Raw genomic sequence first — 17418 nt, 5'->3', positions numbered from 1 at the left:
ATTCTCCAGCTCCGGACACATGGTGTGCATGTGTAAACCCTCAGTGAAATACACATAAGGACCCACATCTTGAAGAATCTTCACGTACAGGTAAGTAACCTCCTCCTCTTCACCGTCTCGTCAGCCATTTGTCAGTGAGCGGAACCTGCGATTCTGACCGGAAACTCCTTATTACCCATCCTCTCCACCAGATGACCACTGACAAGATCAAGATCTACTTCAAAGGGTGGCTACTGACGTGTAAATGCTGTTGGAGGAGGTCCGGAACCCCCAGCACCGTCTCCTGGATGTTTTACAGCCAAAGGGACTATAGTGGGGTGGTTAATCCCGCTCCTGCCCTGAAGGGCTTAAAACAGCCCTGAGAGGGCTGTGGCAGGCAAAGCAGCTACTAGGCTGATTGGGGAAGCAGCTGTAGCTGGGCCACGCCCCTATCAAGCCTCAGTTGGCCCTATATAAGAGGCTGGGAGCCAGGAGCTCAACAGTTTCTCTCTAGCTGTGTTTTAAGAGGGAGATGAACCTGGCTGCAGGGACCTGAGCAGAGTACCTGAGTGGAGCAGGGCTGGGGAAAGGCAGAGGAGCTGGGGAGGCTCCAGCCTGGAAAGCACCAGGCTGCGGCCTAGTAGGAGGCCCACATAGGTACTGGAGTTGCAGAGGGACAGCCTGAGAGTGGGTAAAGGCAGCCAGTCCAAACCCCTTGTTGCCTGTGATGATTGGCTGGTAGACTGCAGTCCACTCCATGGAATGGGGGCTGGATGGTGACTGGCAGTAGCCATGAGTGAGGTGACGTGGGGATAGGGTTGGGGGTGCTCCTGGGGGGGGAGACCCAGAGAGAGTGGGGCACTGGCAGGGGGGCAGCACCCAAGACAAGGGCACTGGGGTCCGGGAGGGACATGGGGGCCAACAACAGGCGGGAGACCTGGCCTGCAGAGGGCAATCTGACGACTGGTGAGCTAATTCCCGAGACGACCAGCAGGAGGCACCACCAGGTAAGTCTGCACCCGCTTACAGGGACCATCCAAGGTGGCCCTTCTCATAAATGAGACCATACTGGAACCATCCAGAACAGGTTGGCACACACCAGCATTGTGTGCCCACGTCCCAAAGTGAACTGAGAGATACTATTTTGTGCTGGCCAAAGGAGCCAATTTTTCTCTTTATACACACTGCCCCTAATTCACTAGTGGTGCAAGTGGCAGCGGAATGGGCTTGGCAGCACCTGCAGAAATCCACTCTGCCAGATAAAGGGTCGAAGAGGCTGGATCTCCTGGGCAGAAGGATCTCCTCCTCCAAGGCCTTCAGTTTTGTATAGCCAACTACCAGGCCTTGTTGGCTAACTACAGCTTTAATATCTACATGAGGCTGGCAGAGTTTAAATACAAACTTCCTATGGAAGACCAGTTTTTGGTGGGTAATGGGAGGCTGGTGGGAAAGGTAACTCTCCAGGCTGCGATGGACACAGCTATACTTCATTCCGGTCCTTGGCCACAGGGCATATCCTGCATAGAGACTCTTGGCTTCAGACATCTGGAGTCCCAAGAGAGGTCCAAAATACCATTCAAGACCTCCCTTTTGATGAGTCCAGTCTGGTCAATGACAAGATGAATGATTATCTCTATTCTGTGAAGGAATCAAGATCCACTCTGAAGTTCCTGGGAATCTATTCTCCAGCCCCCAGGAGAAAATATCAAAAACAGCCCTTCAGACCATGGTGACTTGCCTTCTACCTCTACTACTAACGGCGTCTACCTGAACATCCTCCCAAGCAACTGAGATCCCAGAGAGCCATTTCCCAGCTCCAGCCATTATCACATCTTCAATGTACTTCCAACTGCAAGTCAAAGGCCACTTTTGACACACAGGTCAAGACCCGCGCACCACCACAGGTTCCTCCACCATCTGTGGTCTTTGAGGCCTCCTCGCCGCCTTCACCCACAGTTGGAGAAGAATCACCACAACCTGTTATGTTCTGGAGATTATCCATCATGAATATTCCATAGAGTTCTTTTCTTTCCCTCCGCACAACTTCTCCCCCTCAATCCCTTCCTCGGACTCCTCCCATCAGTTGATTCTTCAACAAGAGGCAGACTTGCTAGTCCTCCAGAGTGCGATAGAGAGTGTCCTGCCTCAATATCAGAGAAGAGGATTCTATTTCCCATGTTTCCTCATCCCCAAAAAATGGTGAGAGGCAGAGACCCATCCTGAATCTTCAACAGCTCAATACTTTCATCAGAAAACTGAAATTCAGGACGATTACACTGGCATCCATAATCCCTCCCTTCAGAAGGGAGTTCGGTTCGCAGCTCTCACCATGAAAGAATCATATTTCTGTGTGGACATTCATCCATCATGCAAGAAGTTCCCACAGTTCAGGATTGGACAGCAGCTCTCCTAGTTTTGTGTCCTCCCTTTTTAGTTGTGAGACAGCACCAAAAGTCTTCACAGAAGTTTGCTGTAGTAGTGATCCAGATGTGATGCCAGCGACATAACATGTTTCCATACCTGGACAATTGGCTTCCAGTGAGACAATACCAACGTGAAGTTGGCTTTGCAGTAGAGTCTCATTGATTCCTTCTTACATGTCTACATAAACTTAGACAAGTCCATTTTGTCTCTCACACACAGACTTCATAGGAGCAAGGGTGAACTCGGTTTTAGCACAAGTTTTCCTCCCAGCAGACAGATTTTATGCGATGGACAGCCTGATCGCTTGCATTACCTGCAAGCCCCATGTTAGTGTGTTGGTGCCTTTCCCTCTTGGGCCATATGGCTGCATGCACCTATGTGACACTTCGCTAGGCTCCCCTTGTGATGCCTACAAGCCTGGCTACATTTGATCTACCAGCTGACCAGGGACTGCATCAACCCCAAAGTCACTGTTCCCTCAGGATTTCTCGCTTCTCTTGCTTGGTGATCCAACTCAACCAAACTTACGATGGGGACCCCCTTCAGTCCTACCATGAGGGCCACCATTGTGACAGACACACAGGATGGGGTGCTCACTTGGACCGCCACACAGCTCAGGATACGTGGACACCACAGGAAGCCAGACTGCATATAAACATGTTGGAACTCAGAGCAGCTTGTCTAGCCTGCAAGGCCTTCCTTCCCTTCATATGCTGCCTCCACATGTGTAAATTGTATCAGACAATATCACTGCCGTGGTGTGTATATAGAAACAAACAGGGAGGAGTGAGCGCTTGTTCCCTATGCTTGGAGGCAGTCAGACTGTGGAACTGGTGTGTCAGGAATCAGGTTACTATACAGACTGCATACCTCCCAAAAGCTCAGAATTCCCTAGTGGACACACTAAGCAGAAGTCTCTACATAGACCATGAATGTGAAATACACAGAACAGTTCTGACCAACATCTTTGCACAGTGAGTTACTCGCCAATGGGACCTCTTTGCATCCCAGACAAGCAGAAAGCTTCCCATATACTGCTCCAGGGGAGCCATAGGCAGTGACTCTCAGCAGGCAACGCTCTCCTGCTCCCCTGACCTGGTGACCATACCTCAAGTTGCTCAGAAGATTCACCAAGGTGGAGTCACCATTATCCTCCTAGCACCTAGCTGCCAGTCTGGGGTTCTCATTTTAGTTAGTTCGCAAAGCAGAATTACTTTAAATATACTTTTAGTTTTGAATATAGGAAAATTTCAGAAAATGAGTTAATTTTTTAAAGTTTGTTTAAATTTGCAGGTAGTTCTGTTTGCTGGTCCTGCTCAGCCCACTGTTGGTCTGGAGTTCCGACCACCGGCCCTTTGCCAGCAGGGGTCCCAGTCATCAGCCCCACTCAGCCTGCTTCTGGCCTGGGATACCAGGCGCCGGCCCTGCTCACCTCGCTGCTGGTCTAGGGTTCCAGCCGCCCGGTCCCCTGCCAGTCGGGGTCTGGGCCTCCAGCCCTGCTCAGCCCACTGCCGGCCTGGGGTACTGGCAGCCAGCCCAGGGCTCTGCTCCTGGCCTAGGTCCAGCGCTCTGCAGCCGACCTCAGCTTCTAAAAAAATCTCGCATGTCTCGCACCCCGAGAAAGGACGTCTCACCCCCCCAAGGGGTGCGTGCACCCCAGGTTAAGAACCACTGCACTAAACTGATAAGATCTGCATTTTAATTTAATTTTAAATGAAGCTTCTTAAACATTTTAAAAACCTTGTTTACTTTACATACAACAATAGTTTAGTTATATATTACAGACTTATAGAGACCTTCTAAAAACGTTAAAATGTATTACTGGCATGCGAAACCTTAGAGTGAATATATGAAGACTAGGTATACCACTTCTGAAAGGTTGCCGACCTCGCCATAGCATCAGCAGAGTCTCTGACCAGATTCATGTGGTAGTGGATAACTTCTGTTGGCTACAATGTGGAATCCATTCCATTTTTGATGAAATTTGTTTAGTGTATGAATCAAATAAAGAAGATTCAGTACCAGTCTGCTGTACTGTGGGTGCTGATTGTTATCCTGAGAGAACAAAGGTGAAGGCCCTCCTAGGTGCCTAATTCCCTTCTGAAAATGACATTTGGACTACTAAATCAGTTAGGCATTGAAATATTGAGCACAGCAGCACCTAAATACCTGAAAAACTCTGTGCCTAAGTTGTCTTTTGGTGAGTTTAGAGGTGTTGGGAACCCTTTGGTTCAGTGTCCTTCCTATCACTGATGTCCTTCTTGCCTTTTTGAAGGCCTAGGGGAGAGCAAAGTCTGTTGCTAACAAAAATCAGTGTGGAAGAGTTTGGTTAATTGGTGGTTGAGACTATTATCTCCTACTTTAGGAAAGCCAAGGTGTCTCTCAAGAAAGCTGTAGTGGTCTTCATGCAAGCAACCCACATTGGCAACAATTTGGCTATCATCCAGTATCTAATCTTCCATTTTTGGTTAAATCATAGAAAAGCTTTGAGGTAAGACAGCTGAGTACCTAGAAACTGCAAGTCTCCTTGGCCTAAATAATTCTGGATGCAGACCTTGGTATGGGACAGAAATTGGTCTAGTGGTTTTAGATTACTGAATCATTTGCCTTTGGTAATACTGGTCTTTTGATCATGTTGAATAGCCTGCAGTATGTCTCTAAACATGTCCGGTTGTAGATAATAGCATATAAAATAACTCACTTCATCTCTTTCTTGACTTGTTTCGTAATTATGTACCAGGGATTGGCAACCTTTGGCGCGTGGCTCACCAGAGTAAGCCCCCTAGTGGGCCGGGACAGTTTCTTTAGCTGCTGCATCTGCAAGTTCGTCGCAGCTCCACTGGCCGTCGTTTGCTGCTCCCGGGGAATGGGGGCTGCGGGAAGCAGCGACCAGCACATTCCTCGGCTCACACCGCTTCCCACAACCCCCATTGGCCCTGCAAACGTGGCAGGTAAACAAACCGGCAGGCCACGTGCCAAAGGTTGCAGATCCCTGTTATATACATTAGTCAGCTATATGTGTTAGTTTCAAATGGAACATAATATTTATGGATCCCCTATTTTAAACGCATTTTGAGGAATATTTCGGTAACACTTGTTAAATGTGTTATGTTTTTCAATTTCTGTTAGTCCTAGAGAGCCAACACAGCTATGAATGAGTGAGTTGGATTCTAATCTTTGTATATCAATAAAATCTAATTTCTAAGTTTTCTAAATTCGAATGAGTTTCCTCTTTGCAAATCCATTGAAGATAAAAGGGTTGTGTGGCTATAAATGAGGGTCTAATTTGGTCTGCAGAATCTTTATTATGTTTGATACATGGAATGGAAAAGATGCAGCTTGGTTCTAGTTCCAGGTTGAGTTTGTATGTAGGAAAACATTTTATTGGTAAACCCAGCATATTTAATACAAAATCATTGAGCGAATAAAAATTGGACCCAATAAAGCCATTTTAGTTAGTTCTCAAAGCAGAATTGCTTGAAATATACTTTATTAGTTTTGAATATAGGAAAATTTTAGAAAATGAGTTAATTTTTTAAGTTTATTTAAATTTGTAGGTAGTTACTAATTTTGTTTTCGTTCCTCATTTTCTGTGTTCCAATTTGCGACATTTAGGGCATAGTTTTTCTAAAGTTGAGCTTCCACAACAGTAGTTCAAGTCAATACAAATTGTGGGTCTTCAGCTACTCTGATAATCAGGCAGTGTGGTCTGGAGCTATGAGCACAGGATTGGGAGTTAAGCAATCACAGGTTCTAATCTCTCGTTCTGTCACTGATTCACTGTGTGGCCTTAGCCATGTCATAGCCTTTCTGTCTGTTTCCCTATCTGTAAAATAGGGATAGTATTTACCCACCTACCTTCAGATGTTTTGAGGGTTAATTATATGTTCAAAGGCCATCACAGCCATTTAAAAATGCTAATACTCTTTAAAACTAGATATAGTTTGTGGTGCAATCATTCTAAAATTAGTGAAGAATGCTGCAAATTTCTGCCTTAAATCTGCCTGTGGTTCACTTCCCTGCCTGTAAAGTTGATGATACTCTATCTCAGAGGAATAGTGAAGATAAATTGATGTTTGAGAGGCTCAGACAGTACATTGATGGGCTTCCATAGAAAAGCCCATGAAGAAATCAATTTCATATTTAGTGCAAGCCTGGGAAGATCTGAATTACATAAGACATGGGGCCATACTTTGAATGATGAGGATAAAAAGAAATATTGAAGTCTGAATTTCTGGGTTTGTAAAGCTTTTTTTGGAGATAATTACAACAGTCCTATAGTATTTTTAACTGTGATATTACCAATTTGTACTTTTTTACTATAAGCATAATGTCGGGGTTTGTCTGGGCATTTATGTTTGAGATATTTGCATATGGTCATAGTCCATGTTGTAATGCATCAGGGGACAGAACTGAAGTTGAATGTATAACATTGTCCCAGGAATTTCTTAGCTTTTATGTGTTTACGTAAGCATTCTTAACTTTTAGTTTTTAATAGATTTCCATTTTAAGAGAAAAAAATTCCATAATTGGGCACACTTTCACTAAACACCACTATTTTCCAATCTACATTAGCTGTATACTATGTCAAGGGCCCCCTTCCTCCTGTGTGTTCACCTTGCATTCTTTAATTCTGTATGGTAGGCACAAACCTTTATGTCCAGGGCTTATAAAGTTTACCACACAATTCTGTGCATGTTAAATGAGCTGTTGTAACTCTCTGCGGCATTCAGTGCACAGCTGAACACTGCATTATATGAGGCATCCTTCTATGAACCCCTGCGTCATTCAATATGAAAACCTTAACTAAAACTTTATTTTTAAAAATATATATCCATGCCCACATGTGGATCACATTTTGCCTTTTAGTTAACTGACAGATACAGTTAAAAACAAAGCTTATTTGAAGTGGGTGAAGCACATTTTTCCCCTAAACACTCTTTAACTGCTAAATCAAAATTACTTTCCACTGAAATATTAAAAGGCACTTCAAAATAATACATCTTCTCACTTAGGGAAGAAGTCCAAATCTGGCAATCAGTTCTTTCACCACTATATTTGAGCAAAAGGGGATTGTATATTTTTTACTTTTAGCCTCAAAAAATCCTTAACTGTCTAAAAATGTGGTGGTGGCGGTGTTAGTGGCAAGGGAGGCTTTTGAAAAGGAACTATTTGGCAGCCTAAGCTATAGCTGATCCTAGTAACCTAGCTATAATAATTAAAAATATTCATGCTATAAATAAATTTTGGGATGAGGAAAGACATTGTTGAAAATCCATTATGACAGGGTATAAGTATATGTATCTCTTTGATATTCATAGAACAGTGTGACACACACACAACCCATTCTTAATTTAGATTTAGAACAATAATTAAAAAAAAATTAAAACACACACAAAGCTGTGTATAATGCTAAACCATTTGGTACAGTGCAGACAGTGAGCTTTAGCACATCTTCCTCTCAATTTAAATTGGGCATATATCCCTTTTACTCTATACTTAATGTTATAAAAATACATTTCTAACAAGGCTTTACACCATCTTACATAACATCCAGTTATTTGTGATCATCTCTGAAGAATCATTTTACCAACCTAACCTTTGGTTTACAGTACTGTATTTATTTTGGTGAATACTTCATTGGGTTGGAGAGAGTTCCCTTTTACTGGTAAAGATTTGTTTACAGGAATCTAAAAATCTATATTAACTAAAGCACTGCAGTAGACTAATCCATGTAATAAATATATACTTCGGATAGGTATGTTGTCAAGTAAGTGAATAGGAAGTTAGCTTCATGACTCTCATTGACTTCAGTAGCTGTGCATCATATTAAATAAAACCTGTAACTCAATAAGTAAAACAAGAGAAATAACAAATTCCATAGGCATCTAGCTGAATTGAACTGTATCTGTATTTAATCTTGGTGTTCTGATGATCCCACAGTTGTTGGGTCTAACTGCCAGCATTATTAGTGTTTGATTTATTTTTTTAAAACGAATATTTTAACCAGTGTTCCTACTGGAGTAACACAGCTGTTAAAGAGCTGACAAACATATTTATAAACCAGTAATAAAAAAAACAGTATTTTCTTATGATTTCAAGGGAATAACCCGGTAGATTGACTTAAATAATATGTAGTGATGTATTTCTCTTCTAGCTCTAAGAGTAGAGTGAGCACTAATAGGGAGGAACTCGTTGAGAATTTGAAAGAGAAGGAAGCTTGGGTAAAAGTGATCATGAAATCATAGAGTTTGCAATTCTAAGGAAGGGTAGAAGGGAGTACAGCAAAATAGAGACAGTGGATTTCAGGAAGGCGGATTTTGGTAAGCTCAGAGAGCTGATAGGTAAGGTCCCATGGGAATCAAGACTGAGGGGAAAAAAAACTGAGGAGTGTTGGCAGTTTTTCAAAGGGACGCTATTAAGGGCCCAAAAGCAAGCTATTCCGATGGGTAGGAAAGATAGAAAATGTGGCAAAAGACCACCTTGGCTTAACCACGAGATCTTGCATGACCTACAAAATAAAAAGGCATCATATAAAAAATGGAAACTAGGTCAGATTACAAAGGATGAATATAGGCAAACAACACAGGAATGTAGGGGCAAGATTAGAAAGGCAAAGGCACAAAATGAGCTCAAACTAGCTATGGGAATAAAAGGAAACAAGAAGACTTTTATCAATACATTAGAAGCAAGAGGAAGACCAAGGACAGGGTAGGCCCATTGCTCAGTGAGGAGGGAGAAACAGTAACAGGAAACTTGGAAATGGCAGAGATGCTTAATGACTTCTTTGTTTCGGTCTTCACTGAGAAGTCTGAAGGAATCTCTAACATAGTGAATGCTTATGGGAAAGGGGTAGGTTTAGAAGATAAAATAAAAAAAGAACAAGTTAAAAATCACTTAGAAAAGTTAGATGCCTGCAAGTCACCAGGGCCTGATGAAATGCATCCTAGAATACTCAAGGATTTGAGTTAATAGAGGAGGTATCTGAGCCTCTAGATATTATCTTTGGAAAGTCATGGGAGACGGGACAGATTCCAGAAGACTGGAAAAGGGCAAATATAGTGCCCATCTATAAAAGGGGAATTAAAAACAACCCAGGAAACTACAGACCAGTTAGTTTAACTTCTGTGCCAGGGAAGATAATGGAGCAAGTAATTAAAGAAATCATCTCCAAACACTTGGAAGGCGGTAAGGTGATAGGGAATAGCCAGCATGGATTTGTAAAGAAGAAATCATGTCAAACCAATCTGATAGCTTTCTTTGATAGGATAACGAGTCTTGTGGTTAAGGGAGAAGCAGTGGATGTGGTATACGTAGACTTTAGTAAGGCATTTGATACGGTCTCGCATGATATCCTTATCGATAAACTAGGCAAATACAATTTAGTTGGGGCTGCTATAAGGTGGGTGCATAACTGGCTGGATAACCGTACTCAGAGAGTAGTTATTAATGGCTTCCAATCCTGCTGGAAAGGTATAACAAGTGGCGTTCTACAGGGGGTCTGTTTTGGGACCGGCTCTGTTCAATATCTTCATCAACGACTTAGATGTTGGTATAGAAAGTACGCTTGTTAAGTTTGCAGACGATACCAAACTGGGAGGGATTGCAACTGCTCTGGAGGACAGGGTCAAAATTCAAAATGATCTGGACAAATTGGAGAAATGGTCTGAGGTAAACAGGATGAAGTTCAATAAAGACAAATGTGAAGTGCTCCACTTAGGAAGGAACAATCAGTTTCACACATACAGAATGGGAAGAGACTGTCTAGGAAGGAGTATGGCAGAAAGAGATCTAGGGGTCATAGTGGACCACAAGCTAAATATGAGTCAACAGTGTGATACTGTTGTAAAAAAAGCAAATGTGATTCTGGGATGCATTAACAGGTGTGTTGTAAACAAGACACGAGAAGTCATTCTTCCGCTGTACTCTGCACTGGTTAGGCCTCAGCTGGAGTATTGTGTCCAGTTCTGGGCACCGCATTTCAAGAAAGATGTGGAGAAATTGGAGAGGGTCCAGAGAAGAGCAGCAAGAATGATTAAAGGTCTTGAGAACATGACCTATGAAGGAGGGCTGAAAGAATTGGGTTTATTTAGTTTGGAAAAGAGAAGACTGAGAGGGGACATGATAGCAGTTTTCAGGTATCTAAAAAGATGTCATCAGGAGGAGGGAGAAAATTTGTTCACCTTAGCCTCTAAGGATAGAACAAGAAGCAATGGGCTTAAACTGCAGCAAGGGAGATTTAGGTTGGACATTAGGAAAAAGTTCCTAACTGTCAGGGTAGTTAAACTCTGGAATAAATTGCCTAGGGAGGTTGTGGAATCTCCATCTCTGGAGATATTTAAGAGTAGGTTAGCTAAATGTCTATCACCGATGGTCTAGACAGTATTTGGTCCTGCCATGAGGACAGGGGACTGGACTTGATGACCTCTCGAGGTCCCTTCCAGTCCTAAAGTCTATGAATAGGCAGGGTTAGTATTACTGCCTGTGAATGTTGCACAACACTTCCCATGATAAGACCCTGGTTTGAGTTGCTTATAACTTTGCTAAACTTTAAATGTTTGGGTGTCTGCTTCAGGATCTCCCAACCCCTTTAAAATTCAGCCAAAATGGTCAACTGTTTCCAAATGTGAGGCCTGGGGAAAATGTTTTGCAATGCTGATAAATTCTTGTAACCCTTCCTTTGAAAAACTCCAGCATGCCCATGTTTTAGAGCAGGGACTTGAAATTTGACATAGGGTTCCCTTTGTGTTAGGAAAGTGCCCTTTGCTGTTCCTGTGGAAATCCACCCCTTCTTGACCAAACTATAAGACTTTGAAATATCCTTGTTTGCAACTGCTCAATGGAGACTTCTTCGATTGTAACAGCTAAAATCTCTGAAGATTCCATGTGCACGGGACATTTGAGCCATTCACAGACTCCTTCATGTGACCCCCCTGTGCATGAGCCATCCCCAGAGAGCAGTTGAGCATCCTCCATTCCTCACAGCTCCTGGGTATGACAGGACTGCACATGCATCATTCCCACAGAGCATACTGAGCATGCTCCTTCCAGCCCAGGGCTACAAGGATGAAGTTGGACTTTGATGTTGGCTTCTCCAAGTTGGGATGGTGCAGAGTGCTGGAAATGAGAGCAGGGAGCCTGTCTCAATATTTTTTCAATTTAATTTTCTAGGTTTTTTTAAAAAGTGCACATGGCCAAACACGCACTGTTAAAGGAACTTTATTTAGATTGCAAAATCAAACATTCAAAAGTTAGGAAATGCCAGAATTACGGTTGCCTGTGCAACCTTAATTTGGCCTCCTTACACTCACGCATTATGAGTGTGATCTTTAATTACCTGATTGCATACTGTTTTTTCCACAGGACGCCTGCCTCATACAGTGCACAGAACAATATTTTTTTACTCCTCCTTGTTCAGTGTGTGGCCCCAGACCTTATTTTACTGCACAGTAATCAAATCCTGCTCTGAACAAAAAAAAAGTGTATTTTTTTCTTACTGGCTTTTCCATGGTACTCATCATTACAGTATCTGACTGTTTCATAGACAGAAATGAATTTATGGTAACACCACTCTTGTGAGAAGAGATGGTATTTATCTGCATTTTAGAAATGGGGAACTGACACTCAGTTTAAGTTCAAAGGCATCCACTGATTTTAGGTGCCCAATTTAAAACATATTGACTTGATTTTTTCAAAGTTAGCATTCTGTCTCACTTTATATATTCAAAGCACAGATCCCAATTGTCTTCAGTTGCAGCTATGAGCACTCAGCACTTCTGCAAATTGGATTGCAGAAACTCAAGTCGACCACCCAGAAAATGAGGAACACACAGTTAGTGACTACCTATGAAAAGTTTGGCTTAAATGACTTGCTGAATATCTCATAGAAACTGTATGGCAGAGGCAGAATTAGAATCCAGTTCTTCAAGGTGGCATTCAGCTGTCTTAACCATGAGACTCTTTTCTCATTTACTACACACCTCCCAGCTTCTGCAACAAATGAGGCAGGGATTCTACAGACGACAGCTTCCTTCACTACACAGCTCTGGTTGATCCTTAGAGTAGGTCTATTTTGTGCACTGGATGAGGCAGGTTCCTGTGGGGGAAAAATAGTATGTGTAATTAAAGATCGTATCGCTATATGGGGAATGTTTATAATGAAATATATGTTTCAGTTTTAATTCATTTACTTTAATATGGCTAACTCCATAGGAAAGTTGAATGGTGATTCATCTCCAGTGCCCACTCAGGCAGCTCCAGTGCAAGATTAAATGAGGCAGTGGTAAAAAAAATGCCTGCATAGTGTGAACCTGTATCTTGGCATGAATTAGAGTACCTTTTTTGCCAGTATTGTGAGGAAACTTATTCATCATGACTTTGGCTAAGGGAGTTCTCAGGTGAGAGTACTGGTAAGATACAAGGTCCTACAGACTCTATCTAGACTAGGAAAAAGTAACCAGGAATCTTATGTTTACAGTTAGCAGCTAAAATCTTGTTAAAGTCGATGGACCAATTACTTAATATGCTGGATAATATATTAGGTAAAGCATCTTTAAACAAGTTAGACAAAATATATATTTTTTCCCTTGTGTAGATAGGGTTATAGTGTGCCAAGGGCAGGACTGACACCAAGAGCCAGAAAGACAAGGTGGATGAAGTAATATCTTTTATTGAACCAACTTCAGTTGGTGGAAAGAGACAAGCTTTCGAGCTTTCTCTTTCGCCAACAGAAGTTAGTTCAATAAAAGACTTCACTTATCTTGTCTCTCTAATATCCTGTGACCAACACTGCTACAACAACCCTGCAGCCAAGAATCAGAGTGAGCTATTTCTTGGGTAAAAGGGAGTTAGTAGTTCCTTAGCAGAGGGGTTTTGCAACTAGAGTTGCTTGTGTGCAGTTTTTCTGTTTACCATCTCTGTCTAAGATAGCGAGGTCTTGTGAATAAAAATAATCTAGGAAATGATATCCTGAGTCTGTCTGCTCCTACCACACTGTCCACGTATTGGGGATGTCGGGGGGGATTGGCAAAAGTATAGAAGCATGCTTGGGCAACTAGAGGGGAGAGGGTTGATGCTGGAGAGAGAACTTGGGCAGCAGTTGACACTCTAAGTAACTGAGTGGGGGACGGAGTTCTGTAAATGGGTGTGTTTTGAGGAGTGGGGGACAGAGTTCTGTAAATGAAGATGCCTGAGGCAACTGTGAAAGTAGTGGGTGATCACTCCTGAACTTTTAATGTTGGTTCTGTCTTCCTACTCTCACCACCAGCTTCTGCTCCCAGGTAGTTGTAACCAGCCAGGAGCAGAGGCAGAGGTGGAGCAGACCGTCTACACCTTGTTGTTCTTAAGTTATAATAAATATTGTTACCAATTCTTCTTCTTTTGTCCAACTTTTCTGAAATGAAAAAAATTGGGATGTTAATCAAAAACAAACAGTATGTCATGCAATTTCTCCTATTGAATGGAAAGAGTTGAACTTTTAGGTTAGATCTGTAGACCACTAGGGTGTTAGAAGTACAGATTTTTCTTAACACTTGAAGTAAACGCTGAAAACTATGCAACAAAAAAGTGACGTTGCCATCTTTCTACATAAAATTGATTTTGATGTGTTTACCCATAACAATTTTCTGCTTTAAATTTTTTATTATGTAAGATAAATAAATAAAATGCACTGATCATAAAGTAACATTGCATAAAATGTTGCAATTTTTTAATGTTTGTTTTTCCAGGGCGATTAAAGCATTTCAGGAGGTGCTTTATGTTGATCCCAGCTTTTGTCGAGCCAAGGAAATTCATTTGCGACTTGGGCTTATGTTCAAAGTGAATACAGACTATGAGTCTAGTTTAAAGGTAGGTTTTAAAATTCTTAAATTCTGTTTGGCAATTATTGCAAATTTCATTGCATTTTAAAACTGCAAATAATCTATAAGTTTAAATTAGTAATATCGTAATTTTGAAAGTAGAAGTATACTTATGCACAATATTTTAGTAATTGTAGAGTCTCTCAGAGAGGGTCACAGGAGAGGGTGTTTAAGTGCCAAATGAAAAGCCTGACAAAGCTGTGGGTAGGCACTGGTGTTACAACAGTTTAAATTGAGTGTACAAATTCTTGGGTCAATGCGTGGGGAAGGAAAGTGTCTAGAAGGGAGATGGAGAGGATGATAAAGGAGTGACTAACATTGGCAGCTTGGGGTTCTAGAGATCTTTCCTTCCTCCTTTCAGTCTCCCCCATTGAAAACAAAGAGAAAATGTTTAGGAATTGGTGCAGTCAGGAAGTATTTATTCAAAATAAAATCAGTTCCCTTTCATCTTTTTATTTTGTTACAATTTTCCTACCTGACAACATATCCTGATTACTCTTGCACTTCCTTGTGCCTGAATGACCTCTTAGGGAAAGAAATCACTGTCTGATCAGTTAGAAACTATTTCTTAATGTAGAATACCTCTTCTCACCCCCAACTTCTGCATCTTCTTTTCTCTACTTCCTTTTCAGTCCCCTCTCCTGCCTCATTCTTTGGTTTCCTTCTGTAATTTCTCTCCTTACGTATCATTTATTTTGTTTGCTCTTGCTCTCTCTGGTCCTTCCTTTTCTCATCCTGTACAAACCTGTAACTTTAAATTCAACTGTCCTGGAAGAAGTAAGTATCTTTTTTTACAAGAACTTCATGTTATACAATGAAATCCACATTGCAGGGCAGAAAATATTTGAACATGAAATGTAATTTTAAGGTTATATTTCTGTATATTAAACCCCCTTGAGTCTATACATGTCTGTTCTTCTTTTATCTCATTCTGCATTCTGTAACTCAACTTGCCTAAAACCAATAAGAAAAAATACTGGGCATTGGGAATGTAGAACTGCTTTGCTTTCCACTTTCTGCCAGTTTACTTTTCCTCAGATCTACATTCTGCGTGCTGTCTGAAACACGTCATCAAAAAGGGAAGTAGGGCATTGATCAGAGGAGTACTTCTACCTCAACCATACCCAAGGAACATGTTTGCAACTACCTTTCCATTCCCTGTCAGGAGGAGAAATCCCAGCTCATGAGCTTCAGGCAGAGCGGATAACTTAAATTAGAGCGAGAACGTGTGTGTGTGTTTGTGTAAGAAATAAAGTAACAAAGCAGGGCGGGGAAAGGCTGGAGGTTTGGCAGATCATGAGTAGGCTTGAATGCTGTACTATTTTGCCCTATTCCTTTGTATTTGTGGCATGCACGTGTCATTGGATCCTATAAGTGTGGGCCAGAAAAAGAAGAGAAGAGTGGAAGGATTATTTTAAGGAATGGTTTGGGCACAGAAAAAATGTGATAGTTAATTTACAAGGAAGTATTAATTTTCCTTTAATTGTGCAGTGAAAAATTTTTGAGCGTTTCACTTTTAGAAAAACAAAGCTGTTTGTTTATAGAAACTGGATATTAAACTCTTACCATTGAGCCATCTGATATAGTTCTGTCACTGAATTCATTTGTGATGTAACAAAGAAAATTGATATGTAACAAAGCTGATTCTGAAACTTGTGACATAAGTAACTGATGTTATACTGTTATGTTGATTGCAAATCTGCTTATTTTTCTTCATATTTTGCTTTCTTTTTTTTTTTTTTTAGTATTTGCTGTTCCTAAAAAGTGAAACTTAATCGTATAATAGACTCAGGAACATAAAAACTGTAGTTTCCTGACTGGTTCATTTTACTTCAGTATTTTCCATTGTAACATACTCAAAAGTTAATGCAGTCTTCTTGGGCAAAGGTATCCTGATGGAAAATCAGTTGACATGGTTTTACAGTTGGCAATCTTGTTAATAATAATCTTAATTTCAGTGGAGCCTAGCCTCATTCTGTATAAATCTTCAGATACCTGGGATGAGGCAGAGGTTCCTTAGAGCAATGGTCTATCACATGTTGCATTTAGATATCAAATGGAGTGAGACAAGTTTTTCATGTGTGCGCAGCGCCGCTATAATGTTGGGAGATAGTTGCTTAAAAAAATCTTGAATTAAAAAAATGCATTTGTACAAAGTATTTTTAAACTATTGTAATTTGGCTAAACAAAAACATGTCTGACCATCAGGATTCTCTGTGGACCAAATCTTTCTAATGCCTGCCTCATCAGGAAGTGCTTAGTTGCCTTAAACTTCATGGAAGATGTGTGCTTTCTAGGTGCTTTCGAAAATCCCACCAGGTACTTGCCTGCATCCTTTGGTGTTAAATACCTTTGAATATCTTGCTTTTAATCACTGTGTGTACAGCACTTTGTATAATATACATGTATCGGTCTTGATGCTGCATTAAACTAGGCTTTTGCATAGTATGTTTCTATAGTTACAGATATATGCACAAGTTACACTTTTGTGCAGTGAGTCCAACTGGTCATACTCTGAGAACTTCTGCAGTTTTGCAGAGTTGTGGTTAGAGGCTGCACAGGTCAGCAAAAAAAAAAAAAAATCTCTAAATGGAAAGCACAAAGTAAGAAAGATGAAGAAAGTAGAGCAGTGATCAGAGCCATCCCTTGGATATGGCAAATCGGGGCGACCACCCTGGGCCTCACGCTCTGGGTGGCCTTGCAGGTAAGGCGGGCGGGCCAGCGGAGTGAGGAGGTGAATGGCAGGCAGGTGGCGAGGAGCCCCCGTCAGAACCTCCTCTTCCCCCCCCCAGTGCCTCCTGCCTACCAGGGGGCCTGGCCAATCAGCACCCCTCCCTCCCTCCTTCCCTCCCAGGACCTTCCACAGATCAGATGTTTCACGGCGTCAGGAGGCGCTGGAGTGCAGGGGAAAGGAGTGAGGGCACAGCTTGCTTGGGGGAGGAGGCGGAACTGGGTGGGGAAGAAGCAGGGTGGTGGTGGGGCCTTGGGGGAAGAGGTGGAGTGGGGGTGGAGCCAGGGGGAGCACACCATGACAGATAGGCACCAAGTTTCTAGTGTCCCAAGCCCCACACTCCCCTAGGAATGGCCCTGGTTGTGATAGTCTCCCAAGGAGTCTTAACCAAGAGGTAGGGATAGGAAGTTTTCATGGGTAATGAAC

At 42.0% G+C, this 17418-nt stretch overlaps 1 protein-coding gene across 6 annotated transcripts in view; it reads left to right on the top strand.

Annotated features, from left to right (window-relative positions):
- KDM6A (lysine demethylase 6A) overlaps nucleotides 1–17418 on the top strand; it is a 287092-nt gene that overhangs the window by 151621 nt on the left and 118053 nt on the right. For all 6 annotated transcript variants that reach the window (XM_050936462.1, XM_050936460.1, XM_050936461.1 and 3 more), the window contains one exon: nucleotides 14130–14250. In XM_050936462.1, coding sequence (XP_050792419.1) covers nucleotides 14130–14250 — 121 coding nt within the window. The remainder of the gene's footprint in view (nucleotides 1–14129; nucleotides 14251–17418) is intronic.

The sequence above is a fragment of the Gopherus flavomarginatus genome, chromosome 1, assembly GCF_025201925.1.
Source record: "Gopherus flavomarginatus isolate rGopFla2 chromosome 1, rGopFla2.mat.asm, whole genome shotgun sequence".
NCBI classification, from domain to species: domain Eukaryota; kingdom Metazoa; phylum Chordata; order Testudines; family Testudinidae; genus Gopherus; species Gopherus flavomarginatus.
This window is presented reverse-complemented; position numbering and strand designations above follow the sequence as displayed.